This window comes from Hippopotamus amphibius, chromosome 1, assembly GCF_030028045.1.
Source record: "Hippopotamus amphibius kiboko isolate mHipAmp2 chromosome 1, mHipAmp2.hap2, whole genome shotgun sequence".
NCBI lineage: Eukaryota > Metazoa > Chordata > Mammalia > Artiodactyla > Hippopotamidae > Hippopotamus > Hippopotamus amphibius.
The window spans coordinates 60593174-60617424 of NC_080186.1; the positions used below are offsets into that span (position 1 = coordinate 60593174).

Consider the following 24251-nt stretch of genomic DNA (forward strand, 5'->3'; position numbering starts at 1 on the left):
CAGTTTCACAAATCATAGCATATCATTACCCTGAAGGATTGTAACCCCTTTGTTTTATACATGAGAAAATTGATGCTTGCTGAGGGCATGTGGGGACAAATTCAGACTCACAGGACTGTGATCTAGAGCTTGCATACAAGGGCTTTCTATTCAGTGCTCTTTCTACTACATCACCTTAGGCAGGCCCTTCATTTCATTTAACAACCACAAAAAAGAACTCCTAGGAAAGATGGTACAATCTGTTTTGTGGTGTTTTTAATCAAGGGCCTACAAAAACTGATTCAAAACACATCCACAGCAGATGTGAAGACACAGGAAATAACACTTTTTTTTTTTTCCTAGTGAGTCTTTGTTTAGCTTGGAAACCCTGTTGTGTACTTTTTGATAAACTCCTGAATGGAAAAAACTTGCAAGTGAAAAGTTATAAAAAGCTAACCTTGAGTGTGACTTTTTTACTTCTACCACCACCTGCCTTGATGTTTTCTATTCGATCTGCATGTGCGGTAATATCCCACATGACAATCTAAAACAGAAAAAAATGTTATTACAACACACTTTCAGGAACTAGCAAACTGCATCTTGAACGTTTAAAAAAACGTACTGGCATTGTATGCACTCTGATAAATTAACCACCTTGGGAGGATAATCAAATTTAGCCTACATCTTAAGTCAGCAACTTTTAAAGCGTATATAAAAAACCTTTTCTTCTCTTTTTTGTTCTTGGCTTTATATATTTTTTATTTATTTTGAGATATACTTACATTTATTAATTTTGTTGCTCTTAATTTGTTCCTATTTCTCCATTCTGTTATCCAGGATTTTCCCCCTCCTTCTTAATAATGTCTTCTCTTTAAAAGAATTTTTAGCACTTTGATTTTTGTGCTTGTGTTAATAAATGCTAATTGTTTTTAAAACCCAAGATAGACATAATGCAATTCTCTCTGCTTTGGGAAGAGTCCTTCTTCTGTTTTGGGAAATGTGGCGACAGCAGCTTTAGACCCAGGAGAAAAGAGTCTGTTCTCCAGAATTAAGTACAAACACCCAAAATTGTCCAAAAGGCTAGGAAATGATTTCTATTTAATTGAATATTATGGCCAACTGCGAATTTGCATATACATGGATGGTCATTTTTTGAAAAATCAGAACAAAGCAGAATATGCAACACTAAATTAGAATAATTTTCAATGACCAAAAGTCATTTCACTACACTAAAATGTAAACAAAATGTCAGGATTACAGAATTGTGAACAATTTTATTTTCATCATTTGCTTTTCTAAAATATTCTAAAACAAAGTTGTGTCACCTTCTCAGTGAGTTAAAAGGGCAGTATTTGCAGGGCTTGGAGGATGTGCTCTGGGTCCTCATTAGATTACCAGTTATTGTTGAATAAAAGCAAGGAAGAAAATTAGTTTTCTTAGACGTTTTGGTTCTGGATAAGGGGGCATGGATGATGCAGACATTTATATTTCAACTACAAGAAAGTTTTCCTAGCCACACGATAAAAGATCAGTATACCCTTGTAATGGTCAAACTCACTGTATCACAATGAATTTAAACTTTGATCATAAAATAGCTATAAGATTTCTGTTTTGCTCAGTTGGCGAAACAGGCAATTGGAAGATAGAATCTAAATTTTATATAAATTAGATAACTTAAAAGAGAAAAAAGAAAAAAGCAAATAGGGTATCATATCATACACACATAAATTCAGTGATACAGGTATGTTTCCCAGAGAATTCTGTTAAAATTCTGGATCATTCCCTAATTCCAACCACTAAGGAAATTTCAGAAGAGGCCTCTTGACCAAGAGGTATTATGCTTAAGGTTTTTGTTCTTCCCTGGACTCTTGCACAACACGTGGTTCTATCCCAGCAACACAAATAGATCTGACCCGGCTTTCTTCCAGTTATCATAACTGGGTTACCCTGTGCACATCTTGAGCCCAGATACCATGTCTAACACATCGTTATACCCCAGTTCCTGGCATGATAATTGGCATACAATTGACTTGCCTCCCCTCTGCTGAATTCAACCCTTAAGTTAAAAAAAACCACCAGTCAAAATGTATTACAGAATGCTGTCTAAATTAATAAAGAGCTGAAAAAAACAAGCCATACGTACCTGCCCATTTATGCAGCCTCCGGCAATGATATTAGGGTCACTTGGACAGAACTGGAAGCAGAAGATGTCATCTGGACTCTCTAGCATTAACTAAGGTAAATCCCCCAAATTCAAGAGAGAATGAGAAAATCTATGAAGATCATGGCTAGAAATAATATTAATAAAGTCAAAAGTCTAAATTTAGAGCTATTTATAAGAAACATGCACATGGATTCCTTTCCCAGAATTCTACCTCTGGATTGGAAGATGCTTTTGCTGAATTTTATTCTAGACATCGATCATGCATATGAGAGCAGGTAGGTTCTCAAGGGGACCCAATCTCTCCTCGCCTCCCCTCTGTGGGTCATTGTTGGGGCATGTTATCATTTTTTATAAATACTGTGAAATCAGTGTTTCTGAAAAATGTGGAGAGCAAGCTCTGGGAGGCCAGGATATCTGTATGATTTTTTCCCTGCTGTATATACCTAGACTGGCATGGAGCTCACACTCAAAAATAAAATGTGTTGAATAAGAGAAGACGGTGGCGTTGCCAGAGATAATATTTCAAATTTTAAAACAATAAAGAACCCATAAGGTAAACAAAATCAAGTGCCTGGAGGGGAGGGAGGAAGCCCTGAAAGGAAAACACCAGTGTGAGGAAATAGATATACTAACCATAGTTAGCACCTGAGCTACTGTGTTACCACCAAGCTAAACACTTGCATGGTTACCGTTCTTCTTTAAACATAACAGCCAAAAATTCAGGCCCCAGAGGCCATTGGTTTGCCACTACTGAGCTAAAGATTTCCAATTGGAATTGAGGTGAATTATCTTGGTTTATTTGGTACTCTGTGGATTCTAGAGAAACCTCTTCTTTTGAAAATGAAGTCTTCTAATACTTTCCTATAGTTTTGATTAGAACAAAGACAAAACTAATCATTTGCATTACATCTTGAAGAAATTATTTGCGTGTCTTTTTAAAGATATTCTTCAAAATAGAGGAAAGGTTAAAAAATTTTAATAAAAATAAATAGAATATAATTAACATTATATTTAATGAAACTATACATTTTATATAGGAATGTCTATCTTAATAAACTGATTACTGATTTCCTTAAGAAACTAAAATAAATAACATTTCTATTTTAAAAAACAGAGGAAAGGAGAATCTTTCTTTCCCCTTCCTATTTGCCTGGAGGTTCAGCCACACTCCCATGGCATGGAGTGGAGAGTAGTTCTACACTACTGGCAAATGATAGAAAACCCCGGTGACAGAATGGCACCATTCTTGTGGTAAATAGGCTGACAAGGAAGAATGACAGATCTGTCATTTCGATCTCTGTATCTATAATAATGAAAGCATCTAGACTCTACAACAGTAAAACTGCCTTAATGCAGATGAATTAGAGAAGAAGGAATAAGGGGGAGACTAGGGTTTATTAGGGAAAATCTCAGGTATATAATTCTTTATAGAAATGAAATATCATTATATTTACGTACACTGAAAAAACTTAATCTAACACTATAAAGCAACCTCCCCCTAAGCAGAACTCATCTTGAGCAGATATTGGAAATTAAACACTGCAGGGGCAAACCCAGCCTTCAGCCTTATTTTATTTGGATTGCTGTGTGTTTTGGTTTGGTTTCAGTTGAACTATTTAAAACTTGGCAGATCTCACACAAAATTACTGGATTCTCTTGACAAGTGGGACCACCTGGCAATGAGAACTGAAGAGGAGCTGTCCCCACAGATGGGCTGTGTACTCTCTAGGGCACAGACCCCACCATTCCCCATTGTCTCCCACACAGTCACCTTTACTCATTATCATCTCTTACTGGTGATCCTTGGAATTAAGGAAATTCATGTGAAACTAAAATTTCTTTGCATTTGAACGATTAGTATTTAAATAAAGCCCATAAAAGAGTTTGCTCTTTAAAATCAACTGAACATTCCTCTTACAATGTTTTTCTTTAAATAACATGTTGATTTGTTCAATATACCTTTTCAATAAACTAAGTGTAAACTTGAATTTTGCCCAAATGAAATGAAGACAAATTCTGAATTGAAGAAAGCCTAGCTTTATAGGGGTTTACATTAAGTGACTGTAAAGTATTTTGCAATTAAAACTGCTAAAGATACATGAAAGTAGTATTTAAAAATTTTAGAACACATGGATGACTCTCTTTCATTACCTGAGGATGTATGGGATCGGAGAAACTCCAGAAAAGAATCAGTGATGGTTGCAGCAATAATTTACCAGAAAAGTGGACTCTGTCTTCAAAGGAGAGTCGTACAGCCACCGACACAGCTATTAGCCCTGTTCAAAACACGACTGGAAATTAAAATTTACAGCAACTGTGCATGGAGAAGTGTTTTTAGGTTTTGTTTTTCTACATAGTCACTGTTCATTTCCATTTTGATGAAATTTGTGTAAAAATATTCTACAGGAGACCGAGAGTATTCTTGGAGCTCTACTGTCTAATATGTTGGTTGCCAGTAGCTGCGTGTCGCTTATCTAGCACTTGAACTGTGGCTGGACCAAATTGAGATGTACTGTTGGTATAAGATAAGCAGTGAACTTTGAAGACTTAGTAAGAAAAAAAGTGGGTTGTTTTGTTTTGTTTTGCTTGTTTGTTTTGAGGAGAGGGCCAATGTTGGGCAGGGAAGGAAGAAGAAAGAGGGCAAGGATGGCTCTGTCCATGGCTCCACCCTCACACACTGGCTGCTGAGCTCTCTAAAGGAGGTGTGTCTCCTATCTGCCCAGTAATCAGGGAGGCAGAGTGTCAGGGGGAATGAGGTCAGCCTTGGGAGTCCAACAGGCCCCAGTCAAATCCAGATTTAGTGTTGCACCTGCTGGGTGACCTGAGCCAGTCACTTTCCTGAGGGCTCTGGTCCTCTCGTTATAAAGTAGAGACCACAATGTGGTCCCACAGGGTAGCTGGGAGGACATGTGATGGAGAGAAGGTGCTTGGCAGGTGCATGCACTGCCTCACCATAGATGATCGGATGCCAGGAGACACAGGTGATCATCTTCTCTGTTAGGTTATGAAGGTCAGTAAAGGACTGGTACTCTTTCAGGTGGGTATCAGTCTTGTCTCCAAAGGTGCCTTCTTCTTCTGCCAGGCTTTTCCAGTCATTAATAAATGTGTTCATGATTTCATTTTGCTGCAGGGCTATTTCAACACTGTTTTGTAAAAGAAAAAAAAGGAATTAAGATGTTGGATTTCGGTACTCAATGATACATCTTTCAGCTGCTCCTCCTGCTTTATTTATACTGGAAGAAAAAATATTCTCAGTTGTATTTGGTAACTAATGATTAACCCCATGTGACATAAATGACTTAAGAGAAAAAAAACTCATGACAGTGTGCTACTCAGAGCTTCTTCTAGTGCCAGGATGCTGTTAGCTAGACAGCTTCTAGCACCATCACAATCTGCCTCAGTTTCCCAGCCGAGGTCATGTTTTCTCCAGGTCAATGACTCAGCATGGCAGATGCGGGAACCAGGGCCTGCCAGTTCCGCCCCTGGCAGGACTCCTCCAACAGGTCGTCTTCCTCTGCAACTCCCTGTTGGGGTGGCTGAGACTTTGTCTGAAGCTCTCCCTGATCAATCCTGCTTCCTCTCTCTTTATTTTCCACAGTAAACTCAGTAAACTTCTACTTTGAATTTGATCTCATTTGCTTTTTGAAAACTCCAAACTGATAGAAAAGGCAATTTTCTTAGCCATATTCAGTACCAAATGATCATGTGTACTAATGACTGTATTTTTATATATAATTATTATATTAACACATATAATAATTATAATATATATAATTCAAAACAACACATAAGAGATCCTCAAGGGGAGATGTGGAATTTAGAAGTGTGGGGTGGGGGGCGCCGGGGGGTAGTGGTAGCGGCGGTGGTTTTAGCTGTCACGCTGCCTAAGAGGTGCTAATGTGTTTCATTCTATTACGACACCTCCCACAATGCATGAGACAGTCCCTAAAATGAAGACTTATCCTGCTAAAAATACTCACATTGCTCCTTCAAAAAACAATCTGGGTTCTCTTCTTAGTCTAGGGAACTCAGCTTGACAAGTTCCTGTTTTATAAGTTACTATAACGTTTATTATCCCTTTATAGGTTTAGGCTTGAAAGCTCAGCCCACTCCCAAGGCCTCTAGGAGTTTTCCCAAAATTAGAATGCCACCCAAGGTTTTACCCTAATGACTGAAAGCCCAAATAACTTGGTTTTTAAATAAATGTAATAAGTTGAAAGCGGTTTTCAATTATGAATTTCCTAAAACAAGAAAAAAAACCTTTCTTTAGATAACTAAATATAAGTAGTATCATAATAGGTATTCTTGACATATTAAACAAGGGTACCATTTAATACCTCTGTCATTAATCATTACACTACCATTCACTGCATAATTGAATCCTCTTTGGGCTAAATTTTTCTTGTACTTCATCTTTCGAACCAGATGCATTTCCTAGGACCAGCAGCACCAGCACCACCTGGAGCTGTTAGAAATACAAAGTGACAAGCTGTACCCCAGACCTACTGAGTCAGAACGCGAATATTAACAAGATGCCCAGGTGGTTCATATGCACATTAAAGTTTGAATAACTCTGTGTAAGGTAGGTTCACACACGGAGCTTCAAGGTTTAACACCACTTCCTTTCTATTTTTTTTTAAATAAATAAATTTATGTATTGATTTATTGGCTACATTGGGTCTTTGTTGCCGTGTGTGGGCTTTCTCTAGTTGCAGCGAGCAGGAGCTACTCTTTGTTGTGGTGCTCAGGCTTCTCATCATGGTGGCTTCTCTCATTGCAGAGCACAGGCTCTAGGCTCGAGGGCTTACAGTAGTTGTGGCACATGGGCTCTAGAGCTCAGGCTCAGTAGTTGCTGAGTGGGATGGGCTTAGTTGCTCTGCGGCATGTGGGATCTTCCTGGACCAGCGCTCGAACCCTTGTCCCCTGCGTTGGCAGGTGGATTCTTAACCACTGCACCACCAGGGAAGTCCCTAAGCCCAGTTTCAAGTAGAAGCATTTGTTAGCACTTTCAAAGTCATTTCTTTCTGTTTCAGCCTGAACGGGAAAGTAATTCACAAGGGAGAAGTGAAGACAGCACCTTTTCTTTGGTTTCCTGTGTCTTGATTTCCCTGTACTCTACCACGTGGTTCCTCACAGTAATGTGTTGGAGGCTGGCAAAGCTTGTTGTCTGAGTGAAAGCCCATGGGTATCTGTTTTTTGGTTTTTTTTTTAACCCCCAAACGAATGTTTCTTAGTTGCCTTGAGAATCCCCTTGAAGTTTCTCTCTCTCCTCTTAGATCATTTTTTTCTTTTGCAAATAATGCTTGCCTTCGTTTTCTGGACAAAATTCTATGAGAGGCAAAGAACTCATTTCTAAAAATGCTCTCTTCCAGAACAAAACAAAGCTTATTTCAATCTTAAAAAGTTAAGTAAATCTTAAACAGTTCTAGAGTGGTAAGCATGGCTGTGACGTAAATGTGGGTTTCTTATTTATTCTTGGCCAATGCTGTTAAAATCCCTGAACCAATTTTCCTCTTCCTTCTTACAGTTCTGGCTCCTCCTCCCCGTATCTCAAGGAGGAAATTATGAAGCTGTTCACTATCTCTCTCTTTATAAGCATGGCAATTGAAAGGGAAGAATAAAAGCCCGCATCTAAAGATAATACAGGGACTTCCCTGGTGGCCCAGTGGCTTAGACTCCACGCTCCCAACGCAGGGGGTCTGGGTTCAATCCCTGGTCAGGGAACTAGATCCCACACGCGTGCTGGAACTAAAGATCCCGCATGCCTGCGTGCCACAACAAAGACCCCGCTTGCCGCAACTAAGACCCGACGCAGCCAAATAAATAAATACATACATATTTTAAAAAAAGATAATACACAATGTAGATAATTGAGAATTGGCTATAGACCATTTATTGCCTTGAAATTGATTGTACATAGACAGATCTCGTTTTTAATATTCTTAGGAAAAATTTTAATAATTTAATTTTGATATGAAGAAAAGAAACCTCAGGTTTTCTGGTTTCTTTCTGTCTACTTAGGAAAAAATATAGCACACTTGCTGTAAGTTGAGTGGCAAATAGTTAATAAGTTGTCTTTGAATAATTAATGATTTTTTGAACCGGATTCTCTCTAGGCATAGGTAACAACTTTTGAGAGTTCTTGGAATTTTCAATACCTTTAATCTTAAAATGTTTTCTTAAAAAATAAAAATGCTTAACTTTGGCTATATATGAACTTGTCCATCAAATCTTTAATTTTGGGAAAAAATGGAAACCAACCTATTGGTACAACTGGCAGACCCATTCACCATTGGTTCTATTCACCTGAACTCTGATAACAACTTGATGAGACCTTCAAACTCTTTCTCTGGTTTAGAAGTCCCCAGGGTCCGCTGAGGGCCCTACTATGAGTGTAGGGGGCATTTTGAAGACACCTCTCTTTCAGAGCCAATAAGAGTGACAGCAAAACAGGATTTAGTGATAAGGGTGACATATCAAAAAATTACATCTGAGCTGAATTCAGATTCTCATTTAAAAGATAATTTTGAAAATTCCTATCATCGTGGTAAAAATCATCGTCAACATCCACAACATCCTCATCTGTGTAATCCTGTAAAAATCAATGAAGCTAAGAAGGGGACTGAGGAGTGAAGAAAAAGACTTAAATAAAACAAACCGTGGTAAATAAGTATTAATTTGCTGTTAGGAAAACAGCTGCATGTGTTCAACTGTATACACCTTCCAGGCTCACACTGTTTGCTGTGGCCCTCGCTTAGAAGGTCTAGGATGTTGCTTAGCACTAGGAGGGAAAGAAAGACTTGAGAATCTGTAGAATGTGTCACATGCTCATGGGTATCTGATAACTGTCTTCATACTTTCTATCTGTATACCATGTATGGAGTTGTCTTTTAAGACCTATTATAATAAATAAACATATACATTTTATGTTTTATTTTTTTAATTTAATACACAAATTTTACCTTGTGGACACATTGTTGAGAAACTCAGTCAAAGTCTTTGATTGTCCCAGTGCCTCTTTTTCTTCTTCTGAAAATTCTCTGGGATAATATTGTGTAGTAGCATTTTTGGGATATATCCTAATATATTAAAAGAAATTGAATACCAAAGGTTAGATCAAAGACAAGCAAATATAGGTTATAGCAGGTCAAAGATTTTTCTCTGTTACAATATTAGGATACTATTTTATATTTAAATCCTACATATGGAATTTTTTCTTTATCCTAATTGATAGTTGCAGTATTTGTGAATTTCTCTCTGACATAATCAACAAGCTCTTTTTTTTTTTTTAAGTCTTTTTAAAAAAATTTGTTACAATATTGCTTCTGCTTTATGTTTTTGGTTTTTTGGCTGAGAGGCATGTGGGATCTTAGCTCCCTGACCAGGGATCAAACCCGCACCCTCTGCATTGGAAGGCAAAGTCTTAACCACTGGACCACCAGGAAGTCCCCAAGCTCTTATTTTTTTTTTTTTTTAAATATTTAGATATCATTTTAAACTTACAGAAAGGTTGTAAGAAGGGTATAAGACATTCCAATATACTCTTTACTCAGATTTATTAATTATTAACATTTCATCACATTTGTTTATCATTTTCTCTTCATTTCATTAAATGAGTGTTTTTTAACCAGTGCAGTCCTGTCCCACCTTCTCAATCCAGGAACATTTTGAAATGTCTGAAAACAATTTTGGTTATCACAACTGGGAAGTGCTACTGGCATCTAGTAGACAGAGCCCGTGGATGCTGTTAAACACCCTAGAGTGCACAAGACAACCCCCTACGGCAGAGAATTATCCTGCAGCTGAGAGTGAGAAACCCTGCTCTAGATATACAAAACCAGGAACAGTTTACATTTTGGCAGTAATGGCAGCACGATCTCTGGGAGAAAGCTTACTCCATCCAGTCTGCTCTCAGTGTTCACCTCCACCCATGAACATAACACGTTGTATTGTACCTCTGGGCTTTGTCAGTCTTACCCACTAGACTGGGTGAGCTCCTTGATCTTAGGGTGTGGGGCTGTAGAAAGATCATACAGCACAGTCCTTAAGAGAGTGCACTCTGGTGACAGGCTGCCTGGCTTTGAAGCCTGGCTCTATTACTTACTAGCTATGTGACGCTGAGCTAATTATTTAACTTCCCCAGGCCTGTTTTTCATCTTTAAGTGAAATTCTTAAAGTCCCTAGCTCATGGTGTCATTGTAAGGATTGAATGTGTTAATAGATGCAAAGCTTTTAAAACTGTGCCTAGCATATTTTAAGTGCTCAAAAAAATGAGGTTGTATTTAATCTGTGTTTGTTAAACAAATGTCAGTAAAATGTCTCTGAGAGGCAAGTATATTAATGGAGAATAATCAAACAGAGTGGTAAAGAGAGTTTTGTTAATATTTAATTGAACAATTCACTCTTTTTTCCCCCGCCTAGATCAGTATCCACCACAGAAGACAGAGTGATGGAGAGAAAGAATGTTGGTGTTGGAACCAGAGACTTGCGTTCAGATCTTAGCTTCACCTTTTAGTTTCTATCCCACACTAGTGCCCTCCGGGCAGGATTAAGTAAGAAATTATATGGCGCCTGGTGGTTTCCTCAGAGTAGTAACATGACTGAGTCACTCCTACTTTTTAAAATGTGGTTTGTTTTGTTGTTTCTCAGCAAATCTATTCATTATTGATTTAAATTTAAATTATGTTCTAAACACTGAGCTTTCATTTTTAACCTCTCTTTGCCTCAGTTTCTTTATTTGTAAAATGGTTATAGTGCCTACCTCAGAGGGCAGTTGTGAGGATTGAGTTGATGTGTGCAAAGTATTTTTTTTATTTATTATATTTTTTGGGGGTACACCAAGTTCAATCATCTGTTTTTATACACATATCCCCGTATTCCCTCCCTCCCTTGACTCCCCCCCACCCTCCCCGTCCCAGTCCTCTAAGGCATCATCCATCCTCGAGTTGATCGTGTGCAAAGTATTGATGCTTAGAAAGAATGCCTTGTATGTGGTCAGAACCCTGTATACATTGTCATTACTCTTTGAACCTCATCTTTGATTTTGCTTTTTTACTTCTTCCATCACAATCACATATCCCATCTTTTCCACCTAATTTCTGATCTTTGTAAGTGGTAGCAGCATTCTCTCAAGCCACTTGGATTTAAGCCATTTGAATTGTTTTTGATTCACTCCCCCCACCTTTGTGGGTGAAGACCTGCCGCTATTTCTCATCTATTCCCTCCGTCTACATAGAAACAACTGTCCACCGTTATCAGTCAACATTCGTTGAGAGCCTAATAAATCTAAAGCCCTGCGGTTAGGGTCCTTGTCAGAAATTCACTCTCCCTTTCTGAGTCTACCTCCTGAGTCTGCCCTGGCTGACTCATTCTTTTTCACTTTCGTCTACCCTGGCAGAAAAATAGGAATCTCTAGTTGGCTTGACTAAGAAATTTATCCCCAAATCTAAGTTTCTTTTGCACAGATGAATCACCTCTCTCCTTCCTGCCTTACCCTCACTTCTTGGTGTTTAACGATCTTCGATGTCCTAATTCTCTGCAAGACTTGACGACCAATCCTTGTCTTTCTCTCCATCTCTTTTGGTTTGGTCTGTCTGTCCATCTTCCCCCCGGCTTCTGAGCAATGTCTTGTCCTGACTCCTGGTATCTATGTACATGCTCTAACTTTAACATTACATTTTCATGGTTTCTGATTCTTTGGTTCACAGAGATCTGAAAAGCATGTTTTGTAGTATGGTCCACACTGAGGACTCCCGATTCTCCTGGTCACAGCCTCTCTCACTGTATATTTCACGGCTCCTCTTTTAACATTGAATTCTAGTCAGTGATTCTGCATATTCTTCCTTAACTTGATCTCTCTCCTCCTCCTTTCCTTCCTTCTTTCATTTTTCCCCTCCATTTAAAAAGTACATGCCAAGAACTGTCCTAGGAGTTGCGGATACAGAAGTAAACAAAATAGACAAAGTTTGAGTTTCATGCAGCTTAAATCCTAAGTGTTTAGTAAAGAGAAGGTGAGAGAAGAGAGACAATGACAAGTACACATCAAGTGATGATAGTACCATGAAGAAAAATAAAGGAGATAGATAGTAAGGAGGTTGCTGCTTTTATACACGAGTGTCAGGGAACGCCTCACTCAAGCAGAGGTCTGAATGAAGGAGGGAATAAACCCTAAGGATGAGGAAGAGCAGCCTCTGTAGAGGAACTGTAAGCACAAACACATCAGGTATGAGTATGCTTGACAAATTCAAGGAACAAGGAAGCCAGTGGGGCTGGAATGGATGAGCCAGGGGGATTGTGGGAAATGAGGGCAGAGGGGCAAATGGAATTCAGATCACATGGAGCCTTGTAGGTTCTTTCAGAATGGGAGGCCACAGGAGGGTTTTTGTCAGTGACATGATATTACTTCCATTTTAACAGGATTAGTCTGGCGCTTCTATGAAGAAGAGAATGTAGGAGGGAAAGGATGGATAGAGAAAGCCCAGTTAGGGTGCATTCCAGTAATCCCGGCAAGAGATGATCATGGCTTGATCCAAGGTGATAGCAGTGGATATACTTTGAAGACAGACCCAAGAAAATTCAAGGTTTGGGGTCTGAGTAATTACAAGAAGATCATTGGCATTTACTGATATGAGGAAAATTCAGGGAGTTTCAGGTTTGAAAATAGAAAATACAAAGTTTGCGGTTGAGCATGTTAACTTTGAGACACTTATTAGATATTTAAGGAAGCAGATGAATACATGAGTGTAGAGTTCAGGGGAGAGATTAAGGTCAGAGGTGTAGATTTGGGAGCCATCAGCAAACAGATAATAGGTAACACCACAGGAATGAATACATTCACTCAGGGATTAGGTGTAGTTGCAGAAAAACATCAAAAGGAGTTAGCTTTGGGCTCCTTTAATATTTAGAAGTTGGAAGGAGGAGAATCCAGTAAAAGAGACTGAGGAGGGGCTGCCAGTGAGTTAGGAGGGGTACACTGACTATTGTCCATAAGCCTAGAAGGAGAAATGGTCAACCATGGTAAATACTGCTGAGAACTGGACAAAGAGGGGTCTGAAAACTGGATTAGGCAATCAGACCACTGCAGGTCTTTGGTGACCCTGTTAAGACCAGAGTGGGATCAAGACAGAATGGAAGAAGAGAAGGTGGAACTAGAGAATGTGGAAAACTGCTGTGAGGAGTCTTGTGGTTAAAAAAAAGAGAGAAATTAGCTAATAACCAGAAAGGTCAAAAAAGTATTTGTGTTTTAATGATGAGAGTTACAGCACCTTGTATTTACATGTCTCCTTTCCACCCTTTCTTCTTGGTTTACTGCCTTTTTACCTACCTAGTTGGCCAATCTCCTCAACTCCAGGCTCCCCCTGCCCCCACTCCAATACATACTGCCTGGCTCATCTTATTTTAATAGTTTTGATCTTGCCTCTCCCTTGCTTCAGAACTTGCCAAAATTCCTTCTTGCCTGCCACACAGAATCTGCTTGTCTTCTGCCTCTGGTGCTCCCTCCATGTGACCCAGGCTGGTCTCCTTTTGGTCCCATGCAAACTCTGTTCATCCCACCCCCTAGAACTGTTCAGGTCATTAAAAAATATCTGGGCTGTTTTCCCTTTCTCTATGTCTCCAAATCATATTCAACATTTGTGGCTTATCTTCCATAGGTCTAAAATTATTTCAAAGTAACAAAATTTTTTAATCCTAAAAAATATGCATAGATTAGCTAAATATGTCTTCAAATTTATACAACATTCAAAGCCTAGCTCAAGTCCCCAGAACATTCTCTCAGCAATCAATTTTACATCAAATCATCCACTGGATGAATTTTAATTATGACCTTGCTGCATGAAATGGTATCATTTGTATCCTCAAAGTACTCTGAATCTAAGACAGACAGAGAGGCAGGTAAGCAGATGAATACAATACGGGTCATCAGAGCTACAATAAAGATACCTCCAAACTCCAGCAGGAACCCAGAGGAGAGAGTAACTCTACCTGGAGTTTCCAGGAAGTCACAGAGGAGGGGGTACTGAACTGGAACTTAAAGGGTGAAGAGGGGTGGATAAGGAAGTGAAGGGCATTTTAGGTAGAGGAACAGCATGTGCAAAGGCAGGAAAAGGTGGGAGAACCAGCATTCTGGGAGCTGGAAGTAGCTAGAGCACAGAAGGCTTGTTTGGGAACAGGGCTGGAGAGGCAGACAGAGCCTCGTTATGGAGGAAGGGGGACCTTATAGGTCATCCCAAGGGCTCTGGATGTGATGGGGAGACATGAAAGAGATTTAGGCAGTGATATAACACAATCTGATTTGATATGTAAGAATGATCACTTAGTTGGTAGAACAGACCAGTTAGAAGGCGATGACAGTATTTCAGATGAGATGACCAGGGCCCTTCTCTGAGAGCAGTATTATAATTATTAAAAGTATCGCTCATTTTCCCACTTCCTAATTTCTACAGTCTTATATACTTGTATTTCATTTTCTAGTAAGATTTTTAAAAGGCATGGTTGATTGTAATTAGATTTTCTTGAGTTGAATCACTCTGTGGAGATCTGACATTACCATCAATTCATTCCTATTATAAGGATCTCTCACAGTAATCACAGATGTTGCTAGATTTTACCATAATCACCTTTGACAACATATATAAATTCACCACATACTTACCATCTTGTCTGAGTACTTGTGTCCTTGATTTGGGGGACTACTTGCATGCCAACATCTCTCTCAAGTTGCTTAAGGGTAAAATTTTTATCTGGGTAGGCTGTACATTCAATATAGGCATCTTTTACACTGGAAGCATTCTGGTCACTGAACTTAACTGGGGCACCAAACTCACTTCGTTTTCGAGAAATCATATATGTAATCTGCAACACATGTAAGCAGGAAAGGAAACATGATCAAGTCTCTGGAGAAGAATGCATGTGTGGTCGACAACACTGGCGCTCTGCACACATCCTCTTGGATCCCTTTATGTACTTTCTGTGCGCCCTTCCAGGTCCCTGTGCTCTCTGTTCCCACAGTCATCACCTACTGCTCTTCTGTGGAGGAAGCTCCAGGGCTATCAGGACCACTTAGCCTGAAGGCACAGAGAAGAGGAAGTGACTAGCAGTTTACATCTTGACCAGCGATGGACTGGTGGGAGACATATGTAAGCCCAGCTCTTTTGCTTCTGTTTGGGACAACTCTGAGGTGTAATTTACACTCCAGAGTTCCCCTAGGGATGCAGGCTGAAGCCTTCCCTCTGCCAGATTTTGCCTAAGAGTGCACCCTTGGCAGGGCTTCTACCATGTCTCTGTCCTGCTGCTTTCCCTGTCCTCTTCTGGGGCACTTTCATAATAAATCACTGGCACGTAATTGCTCCTCTCAGGGGCTGCTTTGGGAACGTCACTGTGTTAGTTTCCTAGGGCTGCTGTAACCAAGTACCACAGACTAGGTGGCTTAAAACAACAGGAATACATTCTTGCTCGTTTGTGGAGGCTAGAAGTCTGAAATAAGGTGTTAGAGGGTTGGTTCCTTCTAAGGGCTCTGAGGGAGCATCTGTTTCCTGCCTCTCTCCTAGTTTCTGGTGTGACAGCCTGCTATCCTTGGTGTTTCTTGGCTTGTAGATTCATCACTCCCATCTCTGCCTCCATCTTCCACGGTGTTCTCCCTGTGTCTTTACGTCCTCACAAGACCTTCTTCTTATAAGGACCCCCTCCATATTGGATAAAACCACATTCTGAGGTACTGGGGGTTAGGACTTCAACTTATCTTTTGGGGGAAGACACAACTCAACCCATAACACCCACCTAAGACAGTGACCTTTCTTCTATCAAAAGAAAAGCCGTATACCCATAGCAAACAGAACAAACCATAAAAGTGTTGCTCAGGTATAGGGAAGGGATGATTGGAGAGCATATTCAAGCCACTGACCTGTTTTGTAGATTCCTTAACTGATTCTTCCTCAATTTCTTTTTCACTGCCGAAAGAAGCCCATGGTTTAGAGATAGGTGGCTTATAAATATATATATCTTCAGGAATATGCTCTTTATATTCTTCTGGTTCCTCTGGTACTTCTGGGGGCTGGAATAAAGTAAATAACATTCTAAAATATATTACCAGAAAACAAATTATGGTTACCAGAGAGGAAAGGGGGGGGAAGGATAAATTAGGAATTTGGGGTTAATACACTACTGTATATAAAATAACCAACAAGGACTACTGTATAGCACAGGGAAATATACTCAGTATTTTGTAATAACGTTTAAGGGAAAAGAATCTGGAAAAGAATCTGAAAAAGAATACATAGATATAGATAGATAGATAGATATAGATATATCTGAATCACTTTGCTGTACACCTGAAACTAACACAACATTGTAAATCAACTATACTTCAATTTAAATAAAAGAGGTAAGTTCATCAAAAAAATATATATTACCAAATTAAGTTATAATTACTGATGTATATTTTGCAATAAACTTTGCTTTTCTATAAATTCATTAAGCTCTTCCTTATTATTTTTCTTTGTTGGTTCATATTTTTCAATTATGAGAAGGAAACTAAGCAAAAACAAAAGGAAGCATAAAGGACACAAAAGAAAGAGATCAAGGATACAGAAAGAAGATGAAAGAAGAAAAAACATGGGAGAGGAAAAAAAGAAAAGATGTGTGATAAGAAAAAAGCATTTACTGTATATCTTTAAGATATGGAATGCTATTTGGGATTAACATATACATATTACTATGTATAAAATAGATAATCAACAAGGATCTACTGTAAGGGAACTCTACTCAATACTCTGTAATAACCTATGTGGGAAAAGAATCTGAAAAAGAATGGATATGTGTATATGTGTGACTGAATCACATTGCTGTATACCTGAAACTAACACAATATATTGTAAACCAACTATACTCCAATATAAAATTAAAAAAAAAAGAATATGGAATGCTAAAACTTGATAAAATATAAAACTAATTTTCTCTGATTTAATGAAATGTTCTTTGATGAGAGGATTATACATAGAATAAATATGATACTTATTAAATTATAAAGAGTGAATGTTATTTAAATCAAGGATGTCCACAAGGAGATATATACAGATATAGAAATAGATATAGACACAGATATATAGATGTGCACTGCTACTTTATTCATAATAGTGAAAAAATGGGCAACTGAATATCAATAGGGAAAAGGGCTGATACATTGCGGTATAATTAGAAAAAAAAATCTCATAAAACAGTTGCTACGAACAAACTCAATCTACACGTATATGATGTCTAAATGTATCAACATGAATAGATTCTAGAATTTTATAATTCAGTGAAAAACAAAAGTTGCAAAAGAAGTTGCATGATATAATTTTATGTAAATTTAAAATTAACAAAACAATAAAATATATTATTTGTGGAGCATACATACATGGTAATAGTATGAAACCATGGACAGAAAACTATATAACAACCTCAGAATAATAGTACCTTATAGAGAGGAGTTAGAAAAATTGAATTAAGAAGGATATAAGAGGGGGAATTTCCTAGCAGTCCAGTGGTTAGGACACCGCACTTTCACTGCTGTGGCCCCAGGTTCAATCCCTGGTCAAGGAACTAAGATCCTATAAGCCATATAGCGCAGCCAAAAAAAAAAAAAAAAAAAGATGGATATAAGAGGGACTGAAACATTACCATATTTTATTTCTTTTTAAAAGAATTTGAATATGGTAAAATATCAACATTTGTTAATTCTGAGTGGTGACTGTGTAAATATTTGTTACATCATCTGTTCATCTGTACTTTTCCATACACTGGAAATATTTCATCATAATAAAAAAAGTAAAACACATAGAAAAGCAATCATAAAAATGAAATAGAAAATGTTAAGGCTAACTGAAAGATTATTTTAAATTTAAAAAGTGTTAGATATTTTAAAATTCTATAGCTTTCCTTTGTTTTTCTTGCTTACTGGACAACCGCCCAAACCCCTCTGTCTCCCTCAATTTGACCAAAACTTCCCATGAGGATACCAGACTGGAAGAACAGGTGTCAGAAACCTGTTACCTTTCAGGACCACTTTGAACGCAATACCCCAAAGGTGAACTGACTTCCTTTCCTTGGAAACTACCATTCTTTTATTTTCTGCTTATCTTTGACACCCCTGTCCCCCTCAAGTGCCCACTGACCAAGTTGTCCTTTAAAAATTTTGCTTTTAAATAATCATAGAAAACATTTATGGAGCACCTAGCTTTGTGCCAGGCATTATACAAAGGGCTTTTCCTGTATTGGCCCATGTAATCTTCACAGCCGCCCACTGATGCCACCATTTTGCAGATGAGAGGCTGGTAACTTATCTGAAGTCATGGATACGGCAAGAGGAGAACCAGGAATATGGGCCAAGGAATGGCCGAGAGCAGTGGTACTCCAGATTCACAGTTTCCACTCTCATTGGGTAAATGAAGGCCAAATAAGTAGAGAATCTGCTACCCTGAGATGTGTGTTAGGTCACCCCTCATTTACTGCTCACCTACTCTTAAGCCCTGAGGAATAAAGGCTGAACAAGAATAATCACGACCATGTCTGGGGATTCCCCCAGAGGTACCGCTTCCTTCCAACAATCAACAGACTACATGGGCTTAGAATGTGCTTACATTTAAGTAATTTTCCTTGCCCTCTTCGGTTCCAATAAGATAAAAGTTAAGTCCATATTTGAAGTCTTTGTCGTAAACAAGTAGAAGTTCATCTCCAGGATATTCCTACAAAAAATATAATCAAAAGAGAAGATTAATGTTCAGTGGTCATTTAGGTTTATTTAGATATTGACACAAAATCAATATTTCTTTAATCAATCAATCATCGAAGATAACCATAGTGCTAATCTATGATTAATAACCCCAAATTGCAAAGTTATTTCACTAACTTACAAAAGCTCTTAAAAAACAATGGGTCCAAGAAAATTTTCCATGCAATTTTATTCCTGACAAGAAAAGAAAGAAAGAAAGAAAGAAAGAAAGAAAGAAAGAAAGAAAGAAAGAAAGAAAGAAAGAAAAGAAAGAAAGGAAGGAAGGAAGGAAGGGGGAGAGAGAGAGAGAGAGAGAGAAAGAAAGAGAGAGAGAGGGAGGGAGGGAGGAAGGAAGGAAGGAAGGAATGAAGGAAGGAAGGAAGAAAGAAAAGGAAAGAAAGAAAGGAAGGAAGAAAGAAAAACATTTCTGGGACTTCCCTGGTGGTCCAGTGGCTGAGACTGTACGCTTCCAAGACAGGGGGCACAGGTTTGATCCCTGGTTGGGGAACTAAGATGTCACATGGCACAGCCAAAAAAAAAAAAAAAAAGAATCATTCCTTTTATTTGGTGTTGTGCTCTGTAGCATGTTTGCAGATGAATCAGGACTAAAATTATGAATTAAACAATTAAAACAGCATGGGAAAATAAGAGTAGATGCCCTTTCTAGTTAAAATTGGGTAAGGATAAGCTTTTCTGAATGTGGAATAAGACAATCTGTCATTGGTAGGAGTTTGCTTTTCCCAAGGGATCATCAAGAAGGATTCCCAAGGAGGCATGGGCAAGCTAGCATTTGCCCAAAGTAATGGGAAATATCAGATTTGAACTCAGATATCTCTCCAATTTTTGTGATTATATATCAGGAACCTCATGAGGCAGGACTGAAAAATAAAGAGGGATGCTGTACTTACCTGAATAATTTTTTTGACTGGGTAGAAATCAGACACTGCAGCTCTGTTTTCAAAGTCTGCAAAAATATCCTCTTTTTTGATAAGTTTATAAGGTTGTTCATCTGTGACACCTTCATCTATTCGGCAGTTAAATATTTCCTGGGTCTTGGTAGTTAACACTAAAGGATAAATTTCTGGATGACCTGGGAAAGGCAAAGTAGAATTTGGACATTAAATATAACCATTTCAAACAGTAACACTAGGAAACATGCAATTGTTTGCTTTAAATAATTGCCTTGGTTAAAACTTTAAAAGACTTTAAAATCATTGTTCATATTTTTAATGTAAGTTTATCCATGATAAGAAATGTCAACAAATGAACTTATTTACAAAACAGAAACAGACTCACAGACTTAGAAAACAAACTTACGGTTACCAAACAGGAAAGGTGGGTGGGGGAGGGATAAATTAGGAGCTTGGGATTAACATATCCATGGTATTATATATAAAATAATCAACAAGGACCTACTGTATAGCACAGGGAACTCTACTCAGTCCCTGTGATAACCTAAATGGGAAAAGAATCTGAAAAAGAATAGATATATGTATATATAAGACTGAATCACTTTGCTGTACACCTGAAACTAACACAACATTGTAAATCAACTACACTCCAAAATAAAATAAAAAATTTAAACTGTCAAAAGGATAAAAAGACAAAAATAAGAATTACCCATAATTCTACCTCTCAAGAGAGAACCTCCACTAATCATTTGCTCTATTTCCTTCCAGTAACTCCATATACAGTATCTTAAATGAAATTCTAAATCCTGCCTTTCATACTTACCATTATGTCAGTAGAATTTTACTATGACATTATATAATTTTTCTAATGCATCATTTTAAAATAATGTAATTCTATAGCACAGTTTTTTAACCATTCTGCTGTTGGTAAGCATTACACTTTTTCTCATTTGTTTCCAATGATTATAAATAACCCTACAAACACATATCTAGTTTATAAATTTTTATCATATCTCAAGTTATTTTCTTAGGATAAGGTTTTAAAAGTGAAATTATTGGTTCAATCACACCCGTATTGCATTCCCAAAACATCCCCTCCCTCACCCCTTCACCTGCTGCTGCCTCTCACCAGGTGACCTCGCTTCCTCTCACAGAGAAAATTCTGTGTCCGTGCAACAAAGAATCCTGCAACATCCCACAGCCCTGCCTACCAGCTGGTCCGCACAGGCCCCGTCTTCCTGCATTTCCCTCTAGTTGGAAGAAGACCTGCCTACCCCTCTCCATCCTTCTCAGCCCATCAACTCTTCTTCCCCCATCAACTTTTCCCACCTCTGTGCTGTTTGCCCTCAGCACGCTGATTTGCTCAATGGTCTCCCATTTTTAAAAAAAAAAACCTTCCCTTGACCCTACATCGGTACCTCTGCTCCCTAGGGCTCTTCTTCACAGTCAAATTTGTTATTCAGTTCTTCACATTTTAAAGCTACTGACTTTCCAATTAGGTTGTATTAGTAAACCTGGAAGTGGGGAGGAAGGTAAGGTACGGAATCCCTTTTCCCTCCTCTGGTGCCCCAGTCCCAGAATTGCCCTCGGAAGAGGAGGGAGATGAGGCTCAAGAGGCTTCCATTCCTGTTCTTCCTGTCCCTTTGCCCCCCACTGCAGGTCAGTCCTGGGAAGCAGCAAGCCCTAGGACAGCAGATGGAAGAGGATAAGTTATCTGTTTTGCCTCAATCTTCTCTCAATCCTACTTCTTATTTTCTTATCCTTTTTATCACCATCAGCTTCTACCATCCCAGGTTCAGTTCTGCATGTATCCCCAAAACTCCCTCCCCCAACTCCATGCTCCCAGCGTCCCAGAACCTCTCCCACAGTCTCCAGGCCCCCCACACCTCAATGTCCCGACATCCTCCCTCCCAATGCTCAGTAAGGGAGAAGGTGCGTCACGGAGGGGAGAAGTGCATGCAGCCTCTCACATAGGAATTTTGAGCTTATTTTTCCACAGAAACACTGGCCCCTTGCCCTGGTGGCTCTATGATACAATTACTCAGGTGACTATTAGTAGCTCTATGCATAACACTGGTTATATATGGAAATATGTTCCAACTTGCAGTCAGCTGGCATAATAAACATTTGGAAGACAAGTTGTTCATAAATTAAGGACAAATTGCCCATTTTTATCTACCTCAAAATGCTAACCCTAACACCCTGGCATGTAGGTGGTGCTCAAAAAGCAACTGTTTTTGTTGTTGTTGTTTGTTTTTTGCTTCAGATCACACTTATTGTGGGGTTAGGGGTGGGGATCTTGGGGTTCGAGGGCAGCAACTGTGTCTGGCGGGATGAGCAGCTCTCCCTGTCCCCGCGGGAGCTGGCGGGGGGCCGGGGGGCGGTCCTGCGCTGAACGGCGCTCAGGACCCAGGAGGTGCTTCCAGCAGGAGGCAGCGTGCTGCCGCGCCCGGGGTGCGGCGGTCTCAGATGCTTCACGCACAGCAGAGCCCCCTGCACGCCCTCGGAGACGGGGCTTTGAGGTGGGGGTGGATCTCAGGGTCCAGATCCTGGTCAGCGGCGCGGCAGAAGCGACGCGGGGCAGCCACAGCCTCGGAGTCCGCCTGGAAAGCAACTGTTGACGTGACTCACATACGAGTTATCCTTTAAAACCACATTGCCAGCGATAATCTGTATAGTGTCCCATGCATGAGTCCTTGCAGTTTTGCCTTGGAAAACCACTAGGTGGAACTGCGAGACCCAAACGGAGCTAAAGCCGAAAAGGAGGTGGCTGCCCTTGGTGAAAAGAAGTGCTCACAAAGACCAGAAAGCTTCCTACCGTCCAGGAACCTGGAAGGACAGTGACAAAGATGGTGTTCTATGTCACCTGCTTCTGCTAAACATACTTCACATCCTACCGGCTGGGTATCGGTCACAAAAATAATTCTTTCACACTATTTGGGCTTTTTCAAGGCAGCTTTAATAAAGGCTCTAGCATCCCTTTATCTAGAAGGTAGTAGTGGTAGTAATCTGTTTCTGGCTGGGGTGGCCAATCAGTAACAACTGCAGGCAACTAGTAGCCAACGGACCACACAGAACTCCTACAGTCTAGTACCTCCGCGCCCTACCTGAACAATGGCCAAACTAAACAGAGCAAGGCCTGATGCTTCTGGTCACCCCAGGGTGTCTGGCCGCATTCAGTGAAAGCATTGTTGTTATTTAGGCTTTGAGGCCTGCCCTGAAGACAGCACTGTAGGCATAGGACAATGAGGCTCTGGTGATTAGCGATGAGTTGGGCTCTGGGCTCAGTCATGCCCCTAGCAGAGTGGGATATTGGTTGGTCCAGGAGGGGGAGAAAGATGTTGGAGCAGAGGAGAAGGGCTGTAGGGCCTCCTGAAGCTTACAGAGGTCAGGAGTACCTGCCATGAGGGCAAGACCTGCTGGACAGGGGGCCAGGTCGGTGCAGAGAGTGAATAACACCACGTTAATTATAGTAGCTTCTGTGAAGCACCTACTGCCAGGCACTGTCCTAAGCCCATGAGATGGATTATTTATTCACTTACTTTTCATAGCAACATTCTGAGGCTGCTCCTGTAATTGTCTCCATTTTTTAGCTGAGAAAACTGAGGCTCACAGCGTTCAAGTAAGGTATCCAAGGTCAGGGAATGGGAGTTAGAAATAGGGGAGCTAGGGTCCAAACCAAGGTCCCTGCACTGTAACTAGCATACCATACTTTCTCTCTCCAATGTGTGAACAGCAGAGCACAGGAAAGGGTCCTGCTCCTCCTTCACACATAGTCAGGGAGGTATACGTGAAGGATGCAGTGAATGGCAGTTATTCACCTAGTAGCCAAAGACAGACTCAAGCTCTACACAACAAACTCGCTCAGAATCTTGCTGTGTGCACAAGGAAGAGACCTGTGCAGTACAAATCGTAGGTCACACATCAATGGTCCTGCATGTTGAAACACAGCATGTAAATTAGCCCCATGCATTTCATCCATATCTTTTTTTTTTAACGTTTTGGTTGTTGTTTACTTTTTTAAAAAACAGTTTTATTGAGATGTAATTGATAAATAATGAACTGTGTACATTTAAAGTGTACAATTTGATAAGTATATGCATTTACCCATGAAACCATCATCACAATTAAGGTAAAGAACACATCCATAATCCCCCAAAGTTTCCTTCTGCCTCTTCTCCCAGCACCCCTCCTCACTCCCAGGCAACCACTGATCTGTTTTCCATTACTAGAGATTAGTAGTTTGCTTTTTATGGAATATTTATAAATGAAAGTTGCACAATATATAGTTTTTGTGTGCTTTTCTTATTTTGCTCAGCATTAATTATTTTGAGGTTCATTCATGTTGTTGCACGAAGCAATAGCTCATTCTTTTATATTTCTGACTAGTATTTCATAAAAGAAAAAAATCAATTAGGCAAAGATTTCTTAAGATTTACAGTTTGGGGTG

General features: G+C 39.5%; 1 protein-coding gene across 1 annotated transcript in view; it reads right to left on the bottom strand.

Moving 5' to 3' along the window:
- Nucleotides 1–24251, bottom strand: part of DNAI3 (dynein axonemal intermediate chain 3) — a 65630-nt gene that overhangs the window by 36632 nt on the left and 4747 nt on the right. Inside the window, exons 3-11 of the mRNA XM_057747230.1 lie at nt 19799–19980; nt 18760–18864; nt 16044–16193; nt 14796–14995; nt 9106–9222; nt 5096–5286; nt 4295–4419; nt 2123–2212; nt 437–523 (exon numbers count right to left, since the gene is read on the bottom strand). Coding sequence (XP_057603213.1) covers nt 437–523; nt 2123–2212; nt 4295–4419; nt 5096–5286; nt 9106–9222; nt 14796–14995; nt 16044–16193; nt 18760–18864; nt 19799–19980 — 1247 coding nt within the window. The remainder of the gene's footprint in view (nt 1–436; nt 524–2122; nt 2213–4294; nt 4420–5095; nt 5287–9105; nt 9223–14795; nt 14996–16043; nt 16194–18759; nt 18865–19798; nt 19981–24251) is intronic.